Consider the following 21,073-nt stretch of genomic DNA (forward strand, 5'->3'; position numbering starts at 1 on the left):
TAGTCTGGCTTTCCCTGTAATAGATTAGGTTTCGTTTTTCACTTCCTTACAACCTATTGAGCAGATACAAAGCCACACAACAACTAAATAGATTGTGGTGTCTGAGAGAAACCCAGTTTTTCTATCTGAGGATTCCTATATGCATAGACCTACTGTACCTAAGAACACAGTACTTATATTCCTTGGACATATGCAGTACATCTGTTGTCTAGGGATATACTCAAGTGTTGAGTGAGCTTGTCATTGAAACAGAAATGGATTAAATACAAAGTCTAACAAATAAACGGTTCTGTGTTAGATTACATCACCTCTAGTAAGGACAAATTGCTATTGTATATCTCTGCCTTGTACATCTGTGTAATTTATTGACAGCCACAGCTAACAATACTACTCCTGGCTCTTTCTTTTTCATTCTCTCTATCCAGAAACACTTGTTTGTTTTGGTTTATTTTATTTGATGTAGTTTGGCTCAGTAACATACATATGGCGATCCAGATGAGCTGGAAGTAAGCAATACTGTATGTGACTCCATATGTGTCCATGGTGAACAGTCAATCTCTACAGCCAACTAAACCACTTAAGTGGTACTGTACACTCCTGCGTTGAAACAGGTGAAAGGTACACACTCAGTAGGTGCGTTTGTGTGGATGCTAAATATCACCCAGTATTAATTCACTGGCGTATCACTGGGCCACTCAAGGACATTCAGAGACATGTTCAGAAGTCACTCATATGTTGTCTTGGCTTTGTGCTTAGGGTCGATTTCCTGTTGGAAAGTGAACCTTCGCCCCAGTCTGAGGTCCTGAGCGCTCTGGAGCAGGTTTTCATCGAGGATCTCTCTATGCTTTGCTCAAGTCATCTTTGCCTCGATCCTGACTAGTCTCCCAGTCCCTGCCGCTGAAAAACATCCCCACAGCATGATGCTACCACCACCATGCTTCACCGTAGGGATGATGCCAGGTTTCCTCCAGATGTGAAGTTTGACATTAAGGCCAAATAGTTAATTCTTGGTTTTATCAGACCAGAGAATCTTGTTTCTCATGGTCTGAGAGTCTTAGGTGCCTTTTGGCAAACTCCAAGAGGGCTGGCAAGTGCCTTTTACTGAGGAGAGGCTTCCGTCTGGCCACTTTACCATAATGGCCTGATTGGTGGAGTGCTGCAAAGATGGTTGTCCTTCTGGAAGGTTCTCCCATCTCCACAGAGTAACTCTAGAGCTCTGTCAGAGTGACCATCGGGTTCTTGGTCACCTCGCTGACCAAGGCCCTTCTCCCCCGTGAGGCCAGCTCTAGGAAGAGTCTTGGTGGTTCCAAACTTCTTCCATTTAAGGTTGATGGAGGTCATTCAAATAAAATAAAATAAAATGTATTTATAGCCCTTCGTACATCAGCTGATATCTCAAAGTGCTGTACAGAAACCCAGCCTAAAACCCCAAAAAGCAAGCAATGCAGGTGTAGAAGCACGGTGTGTTCTTGGGGACCTTCAATGCTGCAGAATATTTGTTGTACCCTTCCCCAGATCTGTGCCTTGACGCAGTCCTGTCTCGGTGCTATACGGACAATTCCTTCGACCTCATGGCTTGGTGTTTGCTCTGACATGAACTGTCAACTGTGGGACCTTATATAGGGTGCATTCATAAATTCACTCTGGAGTGCCAAAGAACTTTCAGAATGTGCTCTGGGCATTCGTAAATTCATAGAGTTGTCAGATTGTCTGTTTGTAAATTCAGGGTGTTTTGCTCTCGGAGCGTTTAGAGCGCACACTGGACGCTCTGGCCGAGGAGTAGGGTTGATGCGAGCATTCTGACCTCACAACGGCAGTCAAGCACCCAAGCTAACTGGCTAAAGTTAGCTGGCTTGCTAGCTACTTCCAAACATAAATACAGTGCCTTGCGAAAGTATTTGGCCCCCTTGAACTTTGCGACCTTTTGCCACATTTCAGGCTTCAAACATAAAGATATAAAACTGTATTTTTTTGTGAAGAATCAACAACAAGTGGGACACAATCAGGAAGTGGAACGACATTTATTGGATATTTCAAACGTTTTTTAACAAATCAAAAACTGAAAAATTGGCCGTGCAAATTTATTCAGCCCCCTTAAGTTAATACTTTGTAGCGCCACCTTTTGCTGCGATTACAGCTGTAAGTCGCTTGGGTTATGTCTCTATCAGTTTTGCACATCGAGAGACTGACATTTTTTCCCATTCCTCCTTGCAAAACAGCTCGAGCTCAGTGAGGTTGGATGGAGAGCATTTGTGAACAGCAGTTTTCAGTTCTTTCCACAGATTCTCGATTTGGATTCAGGTCTGGACTTTGACTTGGCCATTCTAACACCTGGATATGTTTATTTTTGAACCATTCCATTGTAGACTTTGCTTTATGTTTTGGATCATTGTCTTGTTGGAAGACAAATCTCCGTCCCAGTCTCAGGTCTTTTGCAGACTCCATCAGGTTTTCTTCCAGAATGGTCCTGTATTTGGCTCCATCCATCTTCCCATCAATTTTAACCATCTTCCCTGTCCCTGCTGAAGAAAAGCAGGCCCAAACCATGATGCTGCCACCACCATGTTTGACAGTGGGGATGGTGTGTTCAGCTGTGTTGCTTTTACGCCAAACATAACGTTTTGCATTGTTGCCAAAAAGTTCAATTTTGGTTTCATCTGACCAGAGCACCTTCTTCCACATGTTTGGTGTGTCTCCCAGGTGGCTTGTGGCAAACTTTAAACAACACTTTTTATGGATATCTTTAAGAAATGGCTTTCTTCTTGCCACTCTTCCATAAAGGCCAGATTTGTGCAATATATGACTGATTGTTGTCCTATGGACAGAGTCTCCCACCTCAGCTGTAGATCTCTGCAGTTCATCCAGAGTGATCATGGGCCTCTTGGCTGCATCTCTGATCAGTCTTCTCCTTGTATGAGCTGAAAGTTTAGAGGGACGGCCAGGTCTTGGTAGATTTGCAGTGGTCTGATACTCCTTCAATTTCAATATTATCGCATGCACAGTGCTCCTTGGGATGTTTAAAGCTTGGGAAATCTTTTTGTATCCAAATCCGGCTTTAAACTTCTTCACAACAGTATCTCGGACCTGCCTGGTGTGTTCCTTGTTCTTCATGATGCTCTCTGCGCTTTTAACGGACCTCTGAGACTATCACAGTGCAGGTGCATTTATACGGAGACTTGATTACACACAGGTGGATTGTATTTATCATCATTAGTCATTTAGGTCAACATTGGATCATTCAGAGATCCTCACTGAACTTCTGGAGAGAGTTTGCTGCACTGAAAGTAAAGGGGCTGAATAATTTTGCACGCCCAATTTTTCAGTTTTTGATTTGTTAAAAAAGTTTGAAATATCCAATAAATGTCGTTCCACTTCATGATTGTGTCCCACTTGTTGTTGATTCTTCACAAAAAAATACAGTTTATATCTTTATGTTTGAAGCCTGAAATGTGGCAAAAGGTCGCAAAGTTCAAGGGGGCCGAATACTTTCGCAAGGCACTGGAAGAGAACACCTTACTCTGACCATTTTACTTGCCTTAACATAGCTGGTTAGGCTGTTTTCATGTTATCCAGAGCTTTGGTGACCGTATCAATTGAACTAAGCTTTTTTGTTTACTGACACCGGCCATATTCAGCGGGTGTTGAGTGTTCGTAAATGTATCAGTTATTCTGCGCTCTTGCACACTCATGTCCAATCAATTGAATTTACCACAGGTGGACTCCAATCAAGTTGTAGAAACATCTCAAGGATGATCAATGGAAACAGGATGCACCTGAGCTCAATTTAGAGTCTCATGGCAAAGGGTCTGAATACTTATGTAAATAAGGTATTTCTGTTTTTTGTTTTAATACACTTCTAACAAATTCTAAAAACCTGTTTTTGCTCTGTCATTATGAGGTATTATGTGTAGATTGATGAGGATTTTTTTTCTATATAATCCATTTTAGATTAAGTATGTAACTTAAGAAAATGTGGAAAAAGTCAAGGGGTCTGAATACTTTCCGAAGGCACTGTGTATATATATTATTTATCCTGAGCTCCACTCTGAGGCCTGTTTTCTGTCCCTGGCTGAACATCCCCTTTCCGCAGAGCAGAGTGATAAAGGGCTTGTTTATTTTGATGCTGCTGTGCTAATGAGAGGAGGATATTTGATATCTATTTATGCTGGGTTGCTAATGGGCCCTCAGTCACATGTACTGTAGCACCTAGACCCCTGGTGATGGTGATGGAGATGTGTCTGGGACCTGCTGTCAGGGACCACAATGCTGGCGGTGGCTGAGTGGGTGGGTAGATGGGTGGGTGGGTGGGTGGCAGTGTCTGTTATACCGTACAGCAGATTGGAGTTAATTAAGTACTTGTTTATCTTTCAAATACTTTTTGTGTTTTATTGAGCCTGCCTTGAGGTGGGATTTGCACTTTTGGGACTATTCCATTTGTTCCATTGTGCGAGACAAGCTCAGTCAAGTGCATATGAAATATTTGAAAGAATGCAAATACTATTTGAACCCAGGTCTGGTGTGTTGGATGGATGACCGTGTCTGTGTTCATGTTACTATATACATGACATGTGTCTGTTTCCAATATGGGTTAATAAAGGAGAGATATAATATGTGAGGTGAAAGGTTAGTGTCCATTACAAAGCCACATGTCAGTTCAATGAGCCCAGCTGCACTACACTGAAAAGCTTGCTTCGTCCCAACTGGCACCCTATTCCCCCACAGTAGTCTAGCGTAATGTACTGCACTGTATTGAGAATAGGGTGCCGTTTGAGATGCAGACGTTCTTTTACTCAGTGTTCTGGTCTTATCTTCCCCTTGCGTTACATACTAATTGGCTCAGTGCTGTTTTTCTCTTCTATAAAGAATTAATAAAGGAAATGAAGTTGAAGGCAAAGGAATGCTGATGACGTACGATGCTGATTTACTGTTAACCTTCAAGCTATTGGCTGTGATTCTTCAGTCCCCACTGCATTTAGCCTACTGGCTTCTGTTCTGTTGTGATTCAATGAGAGTCTGCCTTAAATTTACATCAAAATGTTGGTCCTTCAGTAGATGCTCTTATCCAGAGTTGTAGTGACAACAAAGAAAACAGATTAAACTAGCTAGAGCTACAGTCTAGTTAGCTGTCTGATCTGGTTAATGGATGCTGTTATGGTAAATACACTGGACATACTGTAGCATATGTTGTCTCAGTTCATGATCCATTAATAACTGATTCAGCAAGCAAATACTTTATGATTGCTCAGATCAGAGATTTGCCTCGGTGCGTGTACCTGTGTACACTCATACCTGCATGCATAGATGTGTTTGAGCAATTTAGTGAATGAGAATGCCTTCTCCAGAGCGGCCCTAGCCACTGGGCGACATAAGCGACCGCTTAGGGCAGGGTTTACCAAACTCGGTCCTGCACCCCCCGGGTCCACGTTTTGTTTTTACAGGACTACACAGCTGATTCAAATAACCAACTCATCATCAAGCTTTGATCATCTGAATCAGCTTTCTAGTGCTAGGGCAAAACACTAAACAGAATGTAGTTTTTTAAGTGCAATTTCTAAATTTGGTTGTACAACAAGTCAGTCACTTTTTTTCCCCAAGATGGCGTAGCAGTCAGACATGTGTTTATCTTGTCCCGTGTACATAGTAATTTCCTCTGTTTTTTTGTATATACTTAGTATATATTTTAATCTCACTTTCCATCTACGAACCGAATATACTTTCCTGCAACCCTCCTCACCCAATGTGGTATGGATCTGCTATTTTTATACTTTAGAATCGGAACCCCCATCAGAAGCAAGCCAGCTAACTAGCTACTAGCTAGTAGTCAGTTAGCCACTGCTAGCAATACCTGCCAGTCTGCACAGCGCGATATCAACCTAGAGATTGGTGTGGTACGAACTCATTGGTGAGACCCGGGTCCATGCAGATTCACGGGCTATACGACGTTCAGAACGAGATTGGTAGAGGCAACTGGTTAATTAGCGGCTGTGGTAAAATCGATATTCTGATATTCTTTGAGTTAATTTGGGAAATAGAAACTCAATAAAAAACTACTTTTCCCATGGTGCCCCAGGTTAATGAGTTAAATAATTGCTTAATTCAGTTAATCACGCAATTAGAAACTTTAATCATTCGATGAACAACAGTTGTCACATTAACTAATACAACGTCACGACAGGTGCCACAGGGTTCAATTCTCGGGCCGACTCGTTTCTCTGTATACAGTATATCAATGATATCGCTCTTGCTGCTGGTGATTCTCTGATCCACATCTGGCCCTTCTTTTGACACTGTGTAAACAAACCTCCAAGCGAGCTTCAATGCCATGCAACACTCCTTATGTAGCCTCCAACTGATTATAAATGCTAGTAAAACTAAATGCATGCTCTTCAACCGATTGCTGCCCGCATCCGCCTGCCCGACTAGCATCACTACTCTGGACTGTTCTGACTTAGAATATGTGGATAACTACAAATACCTAGGTGTCTGATTAGACTGTAAACTCTCCTTCCAGACCCATATTAAGCATCTACAATCCAAAATTAAATCTAGAATCAGCTTCCTATTTTGCAATAAAGCCTCCTTCACTCATGCTGCCAAACATACCCTTGTAAAACTGACTATCCTACCGATCCTTGACTTTGGCGATGTCATTTACAAAATACCCTCCAACACTCTACTCAGCAAATTGGATGCAGTCTATCACAGTGCCATCCGTTTTGTCACCAAAGCACCATATACTACCCACCACTGCGACCTGTATGCTCTCGTTGGCTGGCCCTCGCTACATATCGCCTTGCCTTATCTCAGCTCACTGGACACCATAGCAACACCCACCTGTAGCACGTGCTCCAGCAGGTATATATGCTCCACTCACTCAGTTTCCCACAACAAAACACCAGAAAATTGCCAAAAAGGGTAGAACCACACTATGATTTGACTATTAGATGTTCAATGTTTATTTGTTTAAAAGTTAATTAAAAGTTTCACCTTATTAAAATAAGAGTTCAGCTCACATAACAGGGTTGACCTTAATGACCTTATACAGAATAAATAATCATTTTCAGAAATGACTGTGAAAGCAACAAAAATAACTTGGGCTCTACAATGATGGTGAAAACTTGGGGAAATGTTGGGGTTAATGGGGTTGAAATATTACTGGATGTCTCAGAGGATGCACAGAGGAACTGTCACGATCGTGTGTAGAGGCGCAGCGGAGGTTGAGTTCCACATCTTTATTTCTAAGTGAAACTTAAGCAAAACAAAACAATAAAGAAACAACGAACCGTGACTAAGTGGTGCACATGCACAAAACACATAAACAATATCCCCCAACCCACAGGTGGAGAAAAAAAAGGCTACCTAAATATGATCCCCAATTAGAGACAAATCGCCAACATAGAAAAACAAAACTAGAACCCCACATAGACATAATAACCTGGACTAACCCCCCAGTCACGCCCTGACCTACTCCACCATAGAAAATAAAGACTCTCTATGGTCAGGACGTGACAGGAACATGTCAAAATGCTGAATTTTTGCACTTTAGGAAGTCTTTACCATATTACAAATCGGATTTATTGAATTCTCCATGTGGTCTATATTAAAGGTCTCTTCATTAAATTGTCAGGCTTTTAAAATTCAGTATTTGATGCACAATTTTGCATTACTTAAATTATCAGAATGACACCAAAGGCACTCATTTTGTGGACCCAGCTATCTAAACTTGTAGTTATCATGGTCGAATTACCGACCGGGTACGCAGGGCATGACCTTCAAGAAGAGGACATGGACCGAACAACTGGGACCACAGTAAAATTAACAACTTGTTCTGTTGTTGTTCAGACATCCCAGGAGTCAGACACTAGACACTTTCATTTTATTGTAAACAGCAGAAAATGTTGTATAGATCTGTTTTTTCAGACACATTTGTACTATTGTTCAGGAATATTTGTATCTACACTCTGACACTAATTATATTTAATTGACACCTGCTATTTACGTGTATGTTCTTCGCAGAGACTTTTGAATTGTGGTTTACATTGAGACCATATGCATAATAAAAGTTTACGTTTGTGTGCAGAAATAGCTATGTTTCTTCATCTAAATACAAGATGTTTCAATGCATTCCATTTGAACATCCAGTGCTGGGAACGTTGAGAAGAGCTGTGTGCCACAGACTTTACAGTCTTTGTTCTACTTGTGTGGCGCGGTTCAATCTAAATGAATGGACACAGACATCATAGAATCAAGTTCAATTGTATTAACAAGATTTAAACTTTACACTTTAGCTCAAAGTTCAAGAAATAAGAACTGTGTGAGTCTGCGCATCCATCAATGTGTGTGTGTGTGCAGTCCAAACAAATGCCTATTCTGCATGATTGGCTGGCCTTGGGATGAGTTGTCCTCTCCTAACAGTGTCTTCCTGCCATGGCACACATCCAGATGGGGAGAGGAACAAGTCCCTTAGCTTGTTTCTTGTTTGACTTGCAAGCCGTTACACCCTGGAATGAGAGTCTCACTAGCTCTTGGAGATTGTTGTCCCCTGCCACGACCCTCCTCCACTCTCCAGGTTGGTAGTTGCCGGAAGGGAGGGGCGTGTCAGCAAAAGCAGGAGGCATGTAATTGCGAACCAAACGAGTGTGCCCGCATACTCCCTCAACAGACCTTGGAAAACAAGAAAAAAGCAGCAATAGTACTGTTTGTCCATCTTGAGACGTCGTAACCAGTATGCACCTCAAAATAGTCCGAATTAATCTAAGATAACTCAAGAAATGTGCCATTAATTTTGACGTAAGATGTTTGGTCCAGTATTTCGCAAGTCAAAAAATGTGCATGTAAATGATCCCTGCTGTTGGTCAATCACCGATGAAGGGGTGTAGACTTCAGCTTGCCTCGAGAAAATCTTCACAAAATGTCGTCATAACATATGCATGACCTGTTTCGAACATTTTTTGATGGGAAGCATGTGGACACCGTTAAGTCAACTTACCTGGTTAGATAAAGGTTTAACACTGCATTCCCTGCATCCCTGCCTTGCCTCAGTATGACGTAACTGACGTTGGGAGGAGGACAGGTTATCTCTGGGTCTGTTGGGGGAAGCCTCCTGTAGCGTCTTTCAGCCCTGAGAGAGATTAGCATCTCTGGGTGTAAATCCCCATTACCCATGGCCGGTAGGAACACACCCTACCCTGGTCCCTGTGACTCACACCCTGCCTGGTCAGTCAGTCTCCTCAGATCTCCCAACACCTCGTTGGCCTTTGTTTTAGAGAGAGGAGAGAGCGGGTCCAGCCTTACTCCACAAAGATGATTTACTTAGATAAGGTATGCTATGTTTTTTCCAAATCTAAACTACTCAGCTCACCTAACACGAACTGGACTGCTGCATATTAGAGAGAAAGTGTGAGGCATGCAAACCATAGATCTAATTCTATACCCAACTCCAGAGATGATTCCATATATTTTAAGGTATTTTGTACTAGAGAGAGTAGAGAGAGAGTGGAGTGTTTATCCAACCTATTATATTTCTGTGGTCTATATTTCTTAACTTAAATTATTTAATGTGCTATTTCTTGTATTAGAAAGAGAAGAGAGAGTGGGGTGTCCAGTGTAACTTCACAGAGTTGATACATTCAGATAATGTTTGCTCTGAGGGTTTTTTGTATTTCAAGGAAATTTCCTGGCTTAATTGGTCTATTTGTTTAATTAATTAGCTAAACTTATTTTCACCTCTGTGAAATGTTTGCCTCATGATCTACCCGGATGTTCCTCTCAAATACAGCTAGCGCCCAAAAGACAATCATCACATCCAGCAGCACTTTCCCGCTAAATGATACGCCTGGTGCCAAAATGACTAAATTATGAGGTTTGTAAAGCCTCTCTCATCCCTGTCTCATTCTCAGATTCCACCAAGAAGCTCAAGGATGTTCTGGAGGAGTTTCACGGTGAAGGAGTCCTCTCCAAGTACAATCCTGAGCAGGTACAGTACGTCACTACCTCAACCCTTCTCTCCCTCCCTCCCACCTATCCTCTCTTCTACACTCCACTCTTCTCTTCTCCTTTTTCCCTTCATTTTTTCCCTCTCCTTTCCCTTCCTCTCCTCACTGTCATTCTTATCCTTTCCTCTATTCTCTTTTCCTCTCCTCCCCTCCTCTCTTTTCCTCCCCTTCCTGAGTGAGATCATCATTATTTTTGTTAAGACCCTGGCAATCCCCTGACTCAGTCCCTGCTCCATCACTGATACACTAAGTCATCCTCTGTGTTTAGACAGTAGTAAGGTGAGCAACACTTCCTCCCTCCCTCGCACTCACCATCAACGTCCAACTGACGCCCTTTAACTTCGAAGTGACGACAGAGGGCCGACGAGTTATGAAGGACAAGTGGAGCTGACATTTTTATTATGGTCTGTCTGAATGGGTCACCGCCCCACTCCCCCCCCCCCCCCCCCCCCCCCCCCCCCCCGCCCCACCACCCCCGCCCTACTCCTCTCCCAGCCAGGGTGCATCCCTTCTTCCTCCTTATAACTCCAGCACTGTGATATGAGTAACAGCCTCACAGAGGCTGGTTGGCGCCATCAGAGCCCTGTTGAATTCAGACATCATGTGGCCTGTGGTGTGATCACCAAAGCCAGCAAGTGCAGGCGCCAGGCCAGTGGTATTTTCTGCACTGTGTGGGAAGGAGCGAGGTGACTCTTCCCACTGGGAACAAACTGGTTGAATCAACATTGTTTCAACATAATTTGTTAAAGTATTGTGACATGGAATCTACGTGGAAAATACATTGGATTTGAAAAAAAGTAATCAACATACTGTGGTTTTGAGGGTAAGATTTCAACCACAGGATTATGTCATCATGGTAACCACTTTTTAACATTGACAAACCTCGTATAAAATATGTTGAATTTATACCTTTGAAACAACGTCAGATGTCAGATCTTCAACATAATATCCACTAGAAGAAAAAAACAATAGGCAGGGCAGCACCTCCTCTTGGAGAGTTGATCTATCTACAGCTATTAATTCAGTCTACCATCCAGGGTTTTAACCAAGCCCAGTCCTGCTTAGCTTTTCTATCTGTCACTGACTACTACCAATGTGCTATCGTGAGAATGATTGCTTAGAAATCTCCACTTAATAGATTCACTGTTGCTATCGAAGTAGGTTCAACAAAGCAAATTAAATGTAACCATACTATAGCAATCCTATATCATCAATGATGCTATTTAGGCCTATATAGCATTTGGGAAGTCATCAACAGCTATTGTTTAAATTCAGCCCAGGATTTAACTCAACATTGACAATACATATTGGCCTAGGGTTTAAAGTTTTGGTTGATTTCAAATGGAATCTACAACTTAATAATAAATATGTTGGATTCACGTCTCCATCTCAACCAAAAACAAAAGTTGAAGAAGAGGATTTAAATCAAATCAAACTGTATTTAAAGTGCATTTAAAATTTGACTATATTTATTCCTATTCTTTACCTTAGGTTTTTGGTTCAAATGAATAAGTGAATCCAACACATACATTATTCATTTCTAGACCAACTGGAAATAAAGCCAGACTCAGTGGCACAGATGGAGCTATCCATGCAGAAGATACATCTCCTTCAAAAGTTGATATTTGGTTGCGTTGACAACCAAACACAATTCAATACCACTTTTGCAATACGTTGAATAGCCTATTAACTTTTCCACAAGTTAACAAATGATATGTTGGACTCAGGTCTCCATCTCAACCAAAACTAAAAGTTAAAGTATAGGATTAAGATTAAGACAGTGGCTCAGATGGAACTATCCAAGCTGTAGATACAGTGCATTCAGAAACTATTCAGACCCCTGGAATTTAAGAAAATGTATTAAAAAAAAAACACTGAAATATCACCTTTACAATAGTATTCACACCATTTACTCAGTACTTTGTTGAAGCACCTTTGGCAGCGATTACAGCCTCAAGTCTTCTTGTGTATGACGCTACAAGCTTGGCACACCTGTATTTGGGGATGTTCTCCCATTCTTCTCTGCAGATCCTCTCAAGCTCTGTCAGGTTGGATGAGGAGCATCACTGCACAGCTATTTTCAGGTCTCTTCAGAGATGTTAGATCGGGTTCAATTCCGGGCTCTGGCTGGGCCACTCAAGGACATTCAGGGACTTGTCCCGAAGCCACTCCTGTGTTGTTTTGGCTGTGTGCTTAGGGTCGTTGTCCTGTTGGAAGGCGAACCTTCACCCCAGTCTGTGATCCTGGGCGCTCTAGAGCAGGTTTTCATCAAGGATCTCTCTGTACTTTGCTCTGTTCATCTTTCCCTCAATCCTGACTAGTCTCCCAGTCCCTGCCGCTGAAAAACATCATGATGCTGCCACCACCACAGTTCACCGTAGGGATGGTGTCAGGTTTCCTCCAGATGTGACACTTGGCATTCAGGTCAAAGAGTTCAATATTGGTTTCATCAGACCAGAGAATCTTGTTTCTCATGGTCTGCGAGTCCTTTAGGGGCCTTTTGGCAAACTTCAAGCAGGCTTTCATGTGCTTTTTACTGAGGAGTGGCTTCCGTCTGGCCACTCTACCATAAAGGCCTGATTGGTGGAGTGCTGCAGTGATAGTTGTCCTTCTGGGAGGTTCTCCCATCTCCACAGAGGAAGTTCTTTAAAGTTCTGTCTCAGAGTGACCATCAGGTTCTTGGTCACCTCCCTGACCAAGGCCCTTTTCCCCCGATTGCTCAGTTTGGCCAGGCAGCCAGCTCTTGGTGGTTCCAAACTTCTTCTATTTAAGGTTGATGGAGGCCACTGTGTTCTTGGGGACCTTCAATGCTGCAGACATGTTTTGGTACCCTTCCCCAGATCTCGGCCTCGACACAATCCTGTCTCGGTGCTCTACGGACAATCCCTTCGACCTCATGGCTTGGTTTTTGCTCTGACATGCACTGTCAACTGTGGGACCTTATATAGACGGGTGTGTGCCTTTCCAAATCAATTTCTGACATGGAATAGCCTTCATTTCTCATAACAAGAATAGACTGATGAGTTTCAGAAGAAAGTTATTTATTTCTGGCCATTTTGAGCCTGTAATCGAACACACAAATGCTGACGCTCCAGATACTCAACTAGTCTAAAGAAGGGCAGTTTTATTGCTTCTTTAATCAGGACAACCGTTTTCAGCTGTGCAAACATAATTGCAAAAGGGTTTTCTAATGATCAATTAGCCTTTTAAATTATAAACTTGGATTAGCTAACACAACGTGCCATTGGAACACGGGAGTGATGGTTGCTGATAATGGGCCTCTGTACGCCTATGTAGATATTCTATTAAAAATCTGCCGTTTCCAGCTACAATAGTAATTTACAACATGAACAATGTACTACTTTTGTAAGACAGTAAATAGCCTAATGTTAAGGCTATCTTACAAACTAATGTAACAGTATTTACTCAACCTTAAAATGAGTAACACATCCATGGCCACATTTTGAGTTTACTGTAACAATACATGTCTTATGAAAGCGTGCATGTTCAGGGTCACAGGTCTGTGGAGATCTTCACAATTGCTATAATAATCTGCGCAGAATCTCAAACGGCATTGATCACTTGTACCATGTAATCTCAACTAACTGCAATCCAGGTCATTTGGTTGTGCTATTAGATCAAGCACAGTGATAACACATTAAGTTGCTGTGTAAATAAACCAAATATCTGACATCTTGTTCCCATTTGAACTTTGATGTACTTTTAGATAGTTGAAAGCATAGTGATACATATTGGGAATTCAACAAACTTGTGGCTGTCTTTTTGAGTGGGTGAAATAGGTTAGAATCTCATTGATCAACGTATCTACCAAATATTACCCAGTTCTCCACGTTGAAATGACATGGTGTGCCCAGTAAGTTGTACTCGTGTCATCAATTATTCGTGCTCTTGGTGACTCACCAATCCTCGCCTGTCCTGGAAGCTGCCCTAAACGCCAGTGACACCCCATCAATGGCCTCGCCTCCCCCATCTCTGACTGTATTTCTCAGGCAGACAAGGGACTGTAAACTAAGGGTGGATGGGTTTCCACACACACACACACACACACACACACACACACACACACACACACACACACACACACACACACACACACACATTTCACAGCAGGCTCTGAAGGGGGGGAATGTCAATCAGGTAGTCTAATTCACGACTGGGCCATTCAGTTGAGCTCATCTGGCTGTGAGACTGTCGTCCCTGAGAATGTACAGTGGCAAGAAAAAGTATGTGAACCCTTTGGAAATACCTGGATTTCTGCATAAATTGGTCATACAATTTGATCTGATCTTCATCTAGGTCACAACAATAGAGAAACAGATGGCTTAAACTAATAGCACACAAACAATGATACGTTTTCATGTCTTTATTGAACACGCCATGTAAACATTCACAGTGCAGGGTGGAACAAGTATGTGAACCCTTTGATTTAATAACTGGTTGACCCTCCTTTTAGCAGCAATAACCTCAACCAAACATTTTCTGTAGTTGTGGATCAGACTTGCAAAACGGTCAGGAGGAATTTTGGACCATTCCTCTTTGCAAAACTGTTTAAATTCAGCAATATTTTTGGGATGTCTGTGAACTGCTCTCTTGACGTCATGCCACAGCATCTCAAATGGGGTTGAGGTCAGGACTCCAGAAGGCGTATTTTCTTCTGTTGTTGATTTACTTCTCTGTTTTGTGTCGTTGTCCTGTTGCATCACCTAACTTCTGTTGAGCTTTAATTGGAGGACAATTACATCTCATAGTGTTGTGTGTTCCTTCCTTACAAACAACACAACTTTAGTTGAATCTGTCCACAGAATATTTTGCCAGTAGCGCTGTAGAACATCCAGGTGCACTTTTGCAAACTTCAGACACAGCAGTGGCTTCTTCTGTGGTGTCCTCCCACATACACCATTCTTGTTCAGCGTTTTATGCATCGTTGACTCGTCAACAGAGATGTTAGCATATTCCAGAGATTTCTGTAAGTCTTTAGCTGACACTAGGATTCTTCTTAACCTCATTGAGGATTCTGCGCTGTGCTCTTGCAGTGATCTTTACAGGGCGGCCACTCCTAGGGAGAGTAGCAACAGTACTGAACGTTCTCCATTTATAGACAATTAGTCCTACCGTGGACTGATGAACATCAAGGCCTTTAGAGATGCTTTTGTAACCCTTTCCAGCTTTATGCAAGTCAACAAGTCTTAATATTGTGTCTTCTGAGCTCTCTTTTGTTAGAGGCATGGTTCACATCAGACAATGCTGCTTGTGAATAGCAAACTCAAATTTTGTGAGGGTTTTTTATAGGGCAAGGCAGCTCTAACCAACATCTCCAATCTCGTCTCACTGATTGGACTCCAGGTTTGTTGACTCCTGACTCAAATTAGCTTTTGGAGAAGTCACTAGCCTAGGGGTTCACATACTTTTTCCAACCTACACTGTGAATGTTTAAATGATGTATTCAATAAAGACAAGAGAAATACAATAATTTGTGTTAATAGTTTAAGCACACTGTTTGTCTATTGTTGTGACCTAGATGAAGAACAGATCAAATTTAATGACCAATTTATGCAGAAAAACAGGTAATTCCAAAGGGTTCACATACTTTTTATTGCCACTGTATGTCACTTTAGTGACGAGGACCCGAGGAGTGACGAGAACAAGTTAATATGTATTGAGAGCACAGGCAGGGTGGAGAGACAGAGTTTGCTGTGCTGCCATAGTGTGGTGGTTTGACTTGTGCTCTGGTGATAGGTCTATACTTGAGTTTTTTATGCAACATTCTGCAGTGTTTACTTCTTTCTCATGGCTTTCTTGGCTCAGATAGCATGGCGTCTCCTTATCCTTACCCTTTACCCCCATCATAACCTCTCTCTGTCAAGACTGCATGTGCCCTCCAATTTTAATCATAAATATATCCGAAGGGCGAGTATGATGACACACCTAGCTAGCGTGTGCACATTCTTTTTTACATGTTGTGTTCGCATGGCTTCCAGAATGGATTTGATTGATTTCTCGAGGCCATCAATGCTAAAAGGGAGATGGAGACAGCTGGATGGAGACATTCCAGAAATGCCTATCAAATCACTCTGGGTGTTCTTATTGCAGACAAGGTTGTCTGTCTTACGATATGTGACCTTATGGCTCCATCTTTTTTCTTTTTTTGGATACGTTTTTGGAACTTGTGTGCATGTTTGTGTGTGCATTTTTCTCAAAATCTGCTGTTACATGATGCAAAGTAAAGCTTCACCAAGGAGGAGAGGAGAGGAGAGGAGAGGAGAGGAGAGGAGAGGAGAGGAGAGGAGAGGAGAGGAGAGGAGAGGAGAGGAGAGGAGAGGAGAGGAGAGGAGAGGAGAGATATGAATGATGGTTCAGCGGGTCTGGCCTGCCAGCCCAGTGCTCTCTGTCTCTCTGTTTGGGTTAGATCAACAGCACAGAACCACTGCTGTGAGGTCCGTCAATCATACAACACATTAATAAGATATAATCAGATTCAGAATCACCTTTATTTACCAAGTACAATTACACATATCCAGAATTTGCCTTAGTGAGAAAGTGCTGCCAGCAATAGAAAATATACAAAAACAATAAAGACACATAGACATCATAAAGAATATACAATATTGGAACAGTAAACATACAACTCTGAAGTATAGGCTGATTACAGTGGGAATATACAATTTACTGAGGGGATATACAAATTTATACTATATATACAAAGGTATGTGGACATGCCTTCAAATTAGTGGATTCTGTTGCTGGCAGGTGTTTAAAATTCGAGCACACAGCCATGCAATCTCCATACACAAACATTGGCCGTAGAATGGCCTTACTGAAGAGCTCAGCAACTTTAGACTTGGCACCGTCATAGGATGCTATCTTTCCAACAAGTCAGTTCGTCAAATTTCTGCCCTGCTAGAGCTGCCCCGGTCAACTGTAAGTGCTGTTATTGTGAAGTGGAAACATCTAGGAGCAACAACGGTGCAGCCGTGAAGTGGTAGGCCACACAAGCTCACAGAACGGGACCACCGAGTGCTGAAGCGTGTAGCTTCACTCTGTTCTTGGTTGCAACACTCACTTCCGAGTTCCAAACTGCCTCTGGAAGCAACGTCAGCACAAGAACTGTTCGTCGGGTGCTTCATGAAATGTGTTTCCATGGCTGAGCATCTGCATACAAGCCTAAGATCACCATGCGCAATGCAAAGCGTCGTCTGGAGTGGTTTAAAGCTCGCCACCATTGGACTGTGGCGCAGTGGAAACGCATTCTCTGGAGATATGAGTCACACTTCACCATCTGGCAGTTTGACGGACAAATCTGGGTTTGGCGGATGCCAGGAGCATGCTACCTGCCCGAATGCATAGTGCCAACTGTAAAGTTTGGTGGAAGAGGAATAATGGTCTGGGGCTGTTTTTCAAGGCTCGGGCTAGACCCCTTAGTTCCAGTGAAGGGAAATCGTAATGCTACAGCATACAATCACATTCTAGATGATTCTGTGCTTCCAATAGTTTGGGGAAGGCCCTTTCTTGTTTCAGCATGATAATGCCCCCATGCACAAAGCGAGGTCCATACAGAAATGGTTTGTCGAGATCAGAGTGGAAGAACTTGACGTGGCTGCAGAGAGCCCTGACCTCAACCCCATCTAACACCTTTTGGGATGAATTGGAACACCAACTGCGAGCCAGGCTTAATCGCCAAACATTAGTGCCCGACCTCACTAGTGCTCTTGTGGCTGGCTGAATGGTAGCAAGTGCTGGTTACAACGTCTAGTGGAAAGCCTTCCCAGAAGAGTGGAGGCTGTTATAGCAGCAAAGGGGGGACCAACTCCATATTAATGCCCATGATTTTGGAATGAGATGTTCGAAGAGCAGGTGTCCACATATTGTTGGTCATGTAGTGTATCTAAAAGGCTTGATTCTGCATACATACTGTACATGTGGCATTGTTCGTTCAGATAGGAGGGAAAGGCCAGTGCCAGTTGCGCACTGCAACATCACCCACCTTACAATCTGAGCGGAGGCAGACGACATTTTCAAACTATTTAAACATCACCCACCTTACAATCTGAGCGGAGGCAGACGACATTTTCAAACTATTTAAACATCACCCACCTTACAATCTGAGCGGAGGCAGACGACATTTTCAAACTATTTAAACATCACCCACCTTGCAATCTGAGCGGAGGCAGACAACATTTTCAAACTATTTAAACATCAACTTAATTGTTTAAAACCTGGATAATTTTTTGGTCATTTTATGAGGTATGTCTCACCTTGTTCCAACCGTAGGAATGTTAAGGGGATTGTTTTATAAAGACTTCCTCACATGCCATTGAAACCAGTATTTATCTTATGTTCTGAACTTTCTTTGATGTCCAGCAGCAGCCACTTCTAGTCCTATTAACAACCCACGCTTGTTGTTGCATCTTTAGATCTTCCCTCTTTCTACATTTCTGAAGTATATTTTCATCGCTGTCATTAAAAAACACTCACATTTGCAGTGCACTTTTGACAACAGTGTTTTCCAGCTAATTGTGTTTTGGGACATTATATCCTACTGCCATGTGCACATTGCTGCACTTTTAATGCGAAGAAACAGCTTAACAGTTTATCAACATATAAGCTAAACGTTCTTATCTGTTGCATCAGCCTACTTGGTTTTAAAATATTTGTTTTATCTACAGGGATTGTATTAATTTGGGATCTATCGCGTTCCACAACTGTCCCAAAGTATGTTTGGAATATTTAATTTAATAGAATAAGTCAACTTTTGTACTATTGGGGATATTAGATTGACATAGTGGATTGGCTAGTGCTTTTTCTGTTCGTTACACATCTTTTGTTGGTTGACGAAAAGTAAATGTGGACAGTTCTTCTAACATCTTCAACATGCCCCTCGGAATTCAATAAGAAGGAAATCAAATGTGAGTGAGAGGTGCTTCGGATCACGGCCTATTGCAGCCGGGAGAAGGGAATTCTAATTATTATATTCAGCCCAAGGGCACAATGGCCAAAGTGGCCGTAAGGCATTATTTTTTTTATCAGGCATTATGGCCGTCGATGCCGCCGGGAAATTAGAGTCCTGTACTTATGACTTAGGGGTTAGAAGCTGTTCTCGGTCTCGTCATCGTCGGTGATCAGGCCTACCACCGGCATGTCATCAGCAAACTTAATGATGGTGTTGGAGTCGTGGGCAGCCACTATATAAGCAGAGGGAGGGATGCTGCTGTGGCGAATATATACAGTGCATATACAGTGTTTTGTGGATGTGTACATAGTGCAAGGTAGTACACTGGTACTGGCATACTGTAGGTAGTACACTGATACAAAGGGTTGATAGGTAACCTGAATAGATGCATTATGTCCCACAAACTTGCCATAGGCACAGCATAGCTTGTTCGCCGTTTTTATCTTGAATTATTAATGCATAGTGCATACAGGTTAATTAATTTGATAAATTTTTGGGGTTAACTATGGCAGATATTGTCTGTAAAAAGTCCAGAGATTGGATGCTGCATGCATGCGTGTGTGGAAGGGAATGAGGACTAGCTTCCAAAAGAGGGTGTGGCCTCACCCCTGGCTAACCCTAGCTCTAACTGCTTCCACACCCTTTACTACTGCTGCCAGACCACTATAAAGTAACCCCTATGTCTCCTTCTTACCTCTTCCTGTTCCCTCTGTCAAACAGAAGCAAGACGTTCTCAACCAAGTAAGCCACACCCACTGCTGGGGGCTGCATGATCTGTGGTTTCCGTGTATACATGTACGCTACAGACTGCATGTAACATGTAACATACTTAACCCTATATCATCAGAGGCACCAAGGCAAAGGTCAAAGGTCAGGTGTCAGAAACCTGTGGTTTCAGTGTCTAACACTACAGAATGCATGTAGTATACAGCACATAACCTTATCCCATCAGACACCTATAGCATGATGTACTACAGTACTCATAATGCTCTCCCACAGTCAGAGGTCAAAGGGGTCAGGTGAAGTGCTTCAGTTTGCCAGCTATGTGTCTTTGTGACGCTCAATTTACCAACATGTATCAACAGTGTTTCCATAACAGAGGAATGTTGATGTGCCGTTTTTTTCTCTTTCTTTTTCATTTGTTTTTCAACCGCAAGACTAATGGCACTGATCACTGTCTGAAAGCCAGTTCAGACAACCTCATGTTGTTTCTGTAAAGGTATCTGCCCTGAGTAATCTCTGTCAATTATTTTACTGTCTGCTTGCTGATAAAGTGAGTCAGGATTGTTTCTGTGTACTGTCTGTATGCCTTTTACGTTTGAAGGTTTATACTAATATTACACTTTTAAAGGCTAAAACCACAGCCAGCGCACCACCCTGTCTGAAATCCATGAAATCAACTGATTTATGTTTTCTCCAAATTGACCATTTCCAGTCTCCTCCAATCCGTAAAGCTTTTTTCAAAAAAGGCCCAAAGCGATAACTGTTATCATCATGCTCTGTCTGTGTTGTAGAGAGATGATTGAATACGACATACTTATCTAAAACACAATACTGCAGACCATCAATAGAACTTCCAGCATACAGGCAAACAACTTTTCTAAAGGATTCAGTCCTTTTATATACTGAAACAGATTGTTTCTACTGCAGCAGTATGTGGTTTACAACACTTCACAGGTGTTGCCTTCCCACATAAACAAATTAGGGACGTATGGTCACAGCCTTTCACTCAATGTCACCATTGTGTACTTTTTTGCTGCCCAGACTCTGTTGTTTACAATATTTATATCCAAGGTATCTGACTCTTCTTTTTCTCTATCTCTCCATCCATCCGTGTGAGCAGCCCATAGACTATGAGGGTTTCCAGCTCTTCATGACCACATACCTGGAGAACGACATCCCTGAGGAGCTGTGTCAGCACCTGTTCACCTCCTTCAAGAGCAAGACAGGGGGCTGCTCTCCTGAGGTGCCCCGCGCTGGAGCAGGACTGCTGGGTGAGTAGTGGCCTCCTTCAACCTGGTGGTGATTTACTCTGGCTGGGACTGGTGAAAACCTGGGTTGTGTTCAGTAGGGTTTATTTTTATTTTTTGTGTTATTGGAGAAGTTCAGG

General features: G+C 42.4%; 1 protein-coding gene across 1 annotated transcript in view; it reads left to right on the forward strand.

Moving 5' to 3' along the window:
* Positions 1 to 21,073, forward strand: part of LOC139406072 (diacylglycerol kinase beta) — a 154,788-nt gene that overhangs the window by 35,534 nt on the left and 98,181 nt on the right. The window contains exons 3-4 of the mRNA XM_071148539.1: positions 9,900 to 9,976; positions 20,807 to 20,957. Coding sequence (XP_071004640.1) covers positions 9,900 to 9,976; positions 20,807 to 20,957 — 228 coding nt within the window. The remainder of the gene's footprint in view (positions 1 to 9,899; positions 9,977 to 20,806; positions 20,958 to 21,073) is intronic.

Source organism: Oncorhynchus clarkii, chromosome 3, assembly GCF_045791955.1.
Source record: "Oncorhynchus clarkii lewisi isolate Uvic-CL-2024 chromosome 3, UVic_Ocla_1.0, whole genome shotgun sequence".
NCBI classification, from domain to species: domain Eukaryota; kingdom Metazoa; phylum Chordata; class Actinopteri; order Salmoniformes; family Salmonidae; genus Oncorhynchus; species Oncorhynchus clarkii.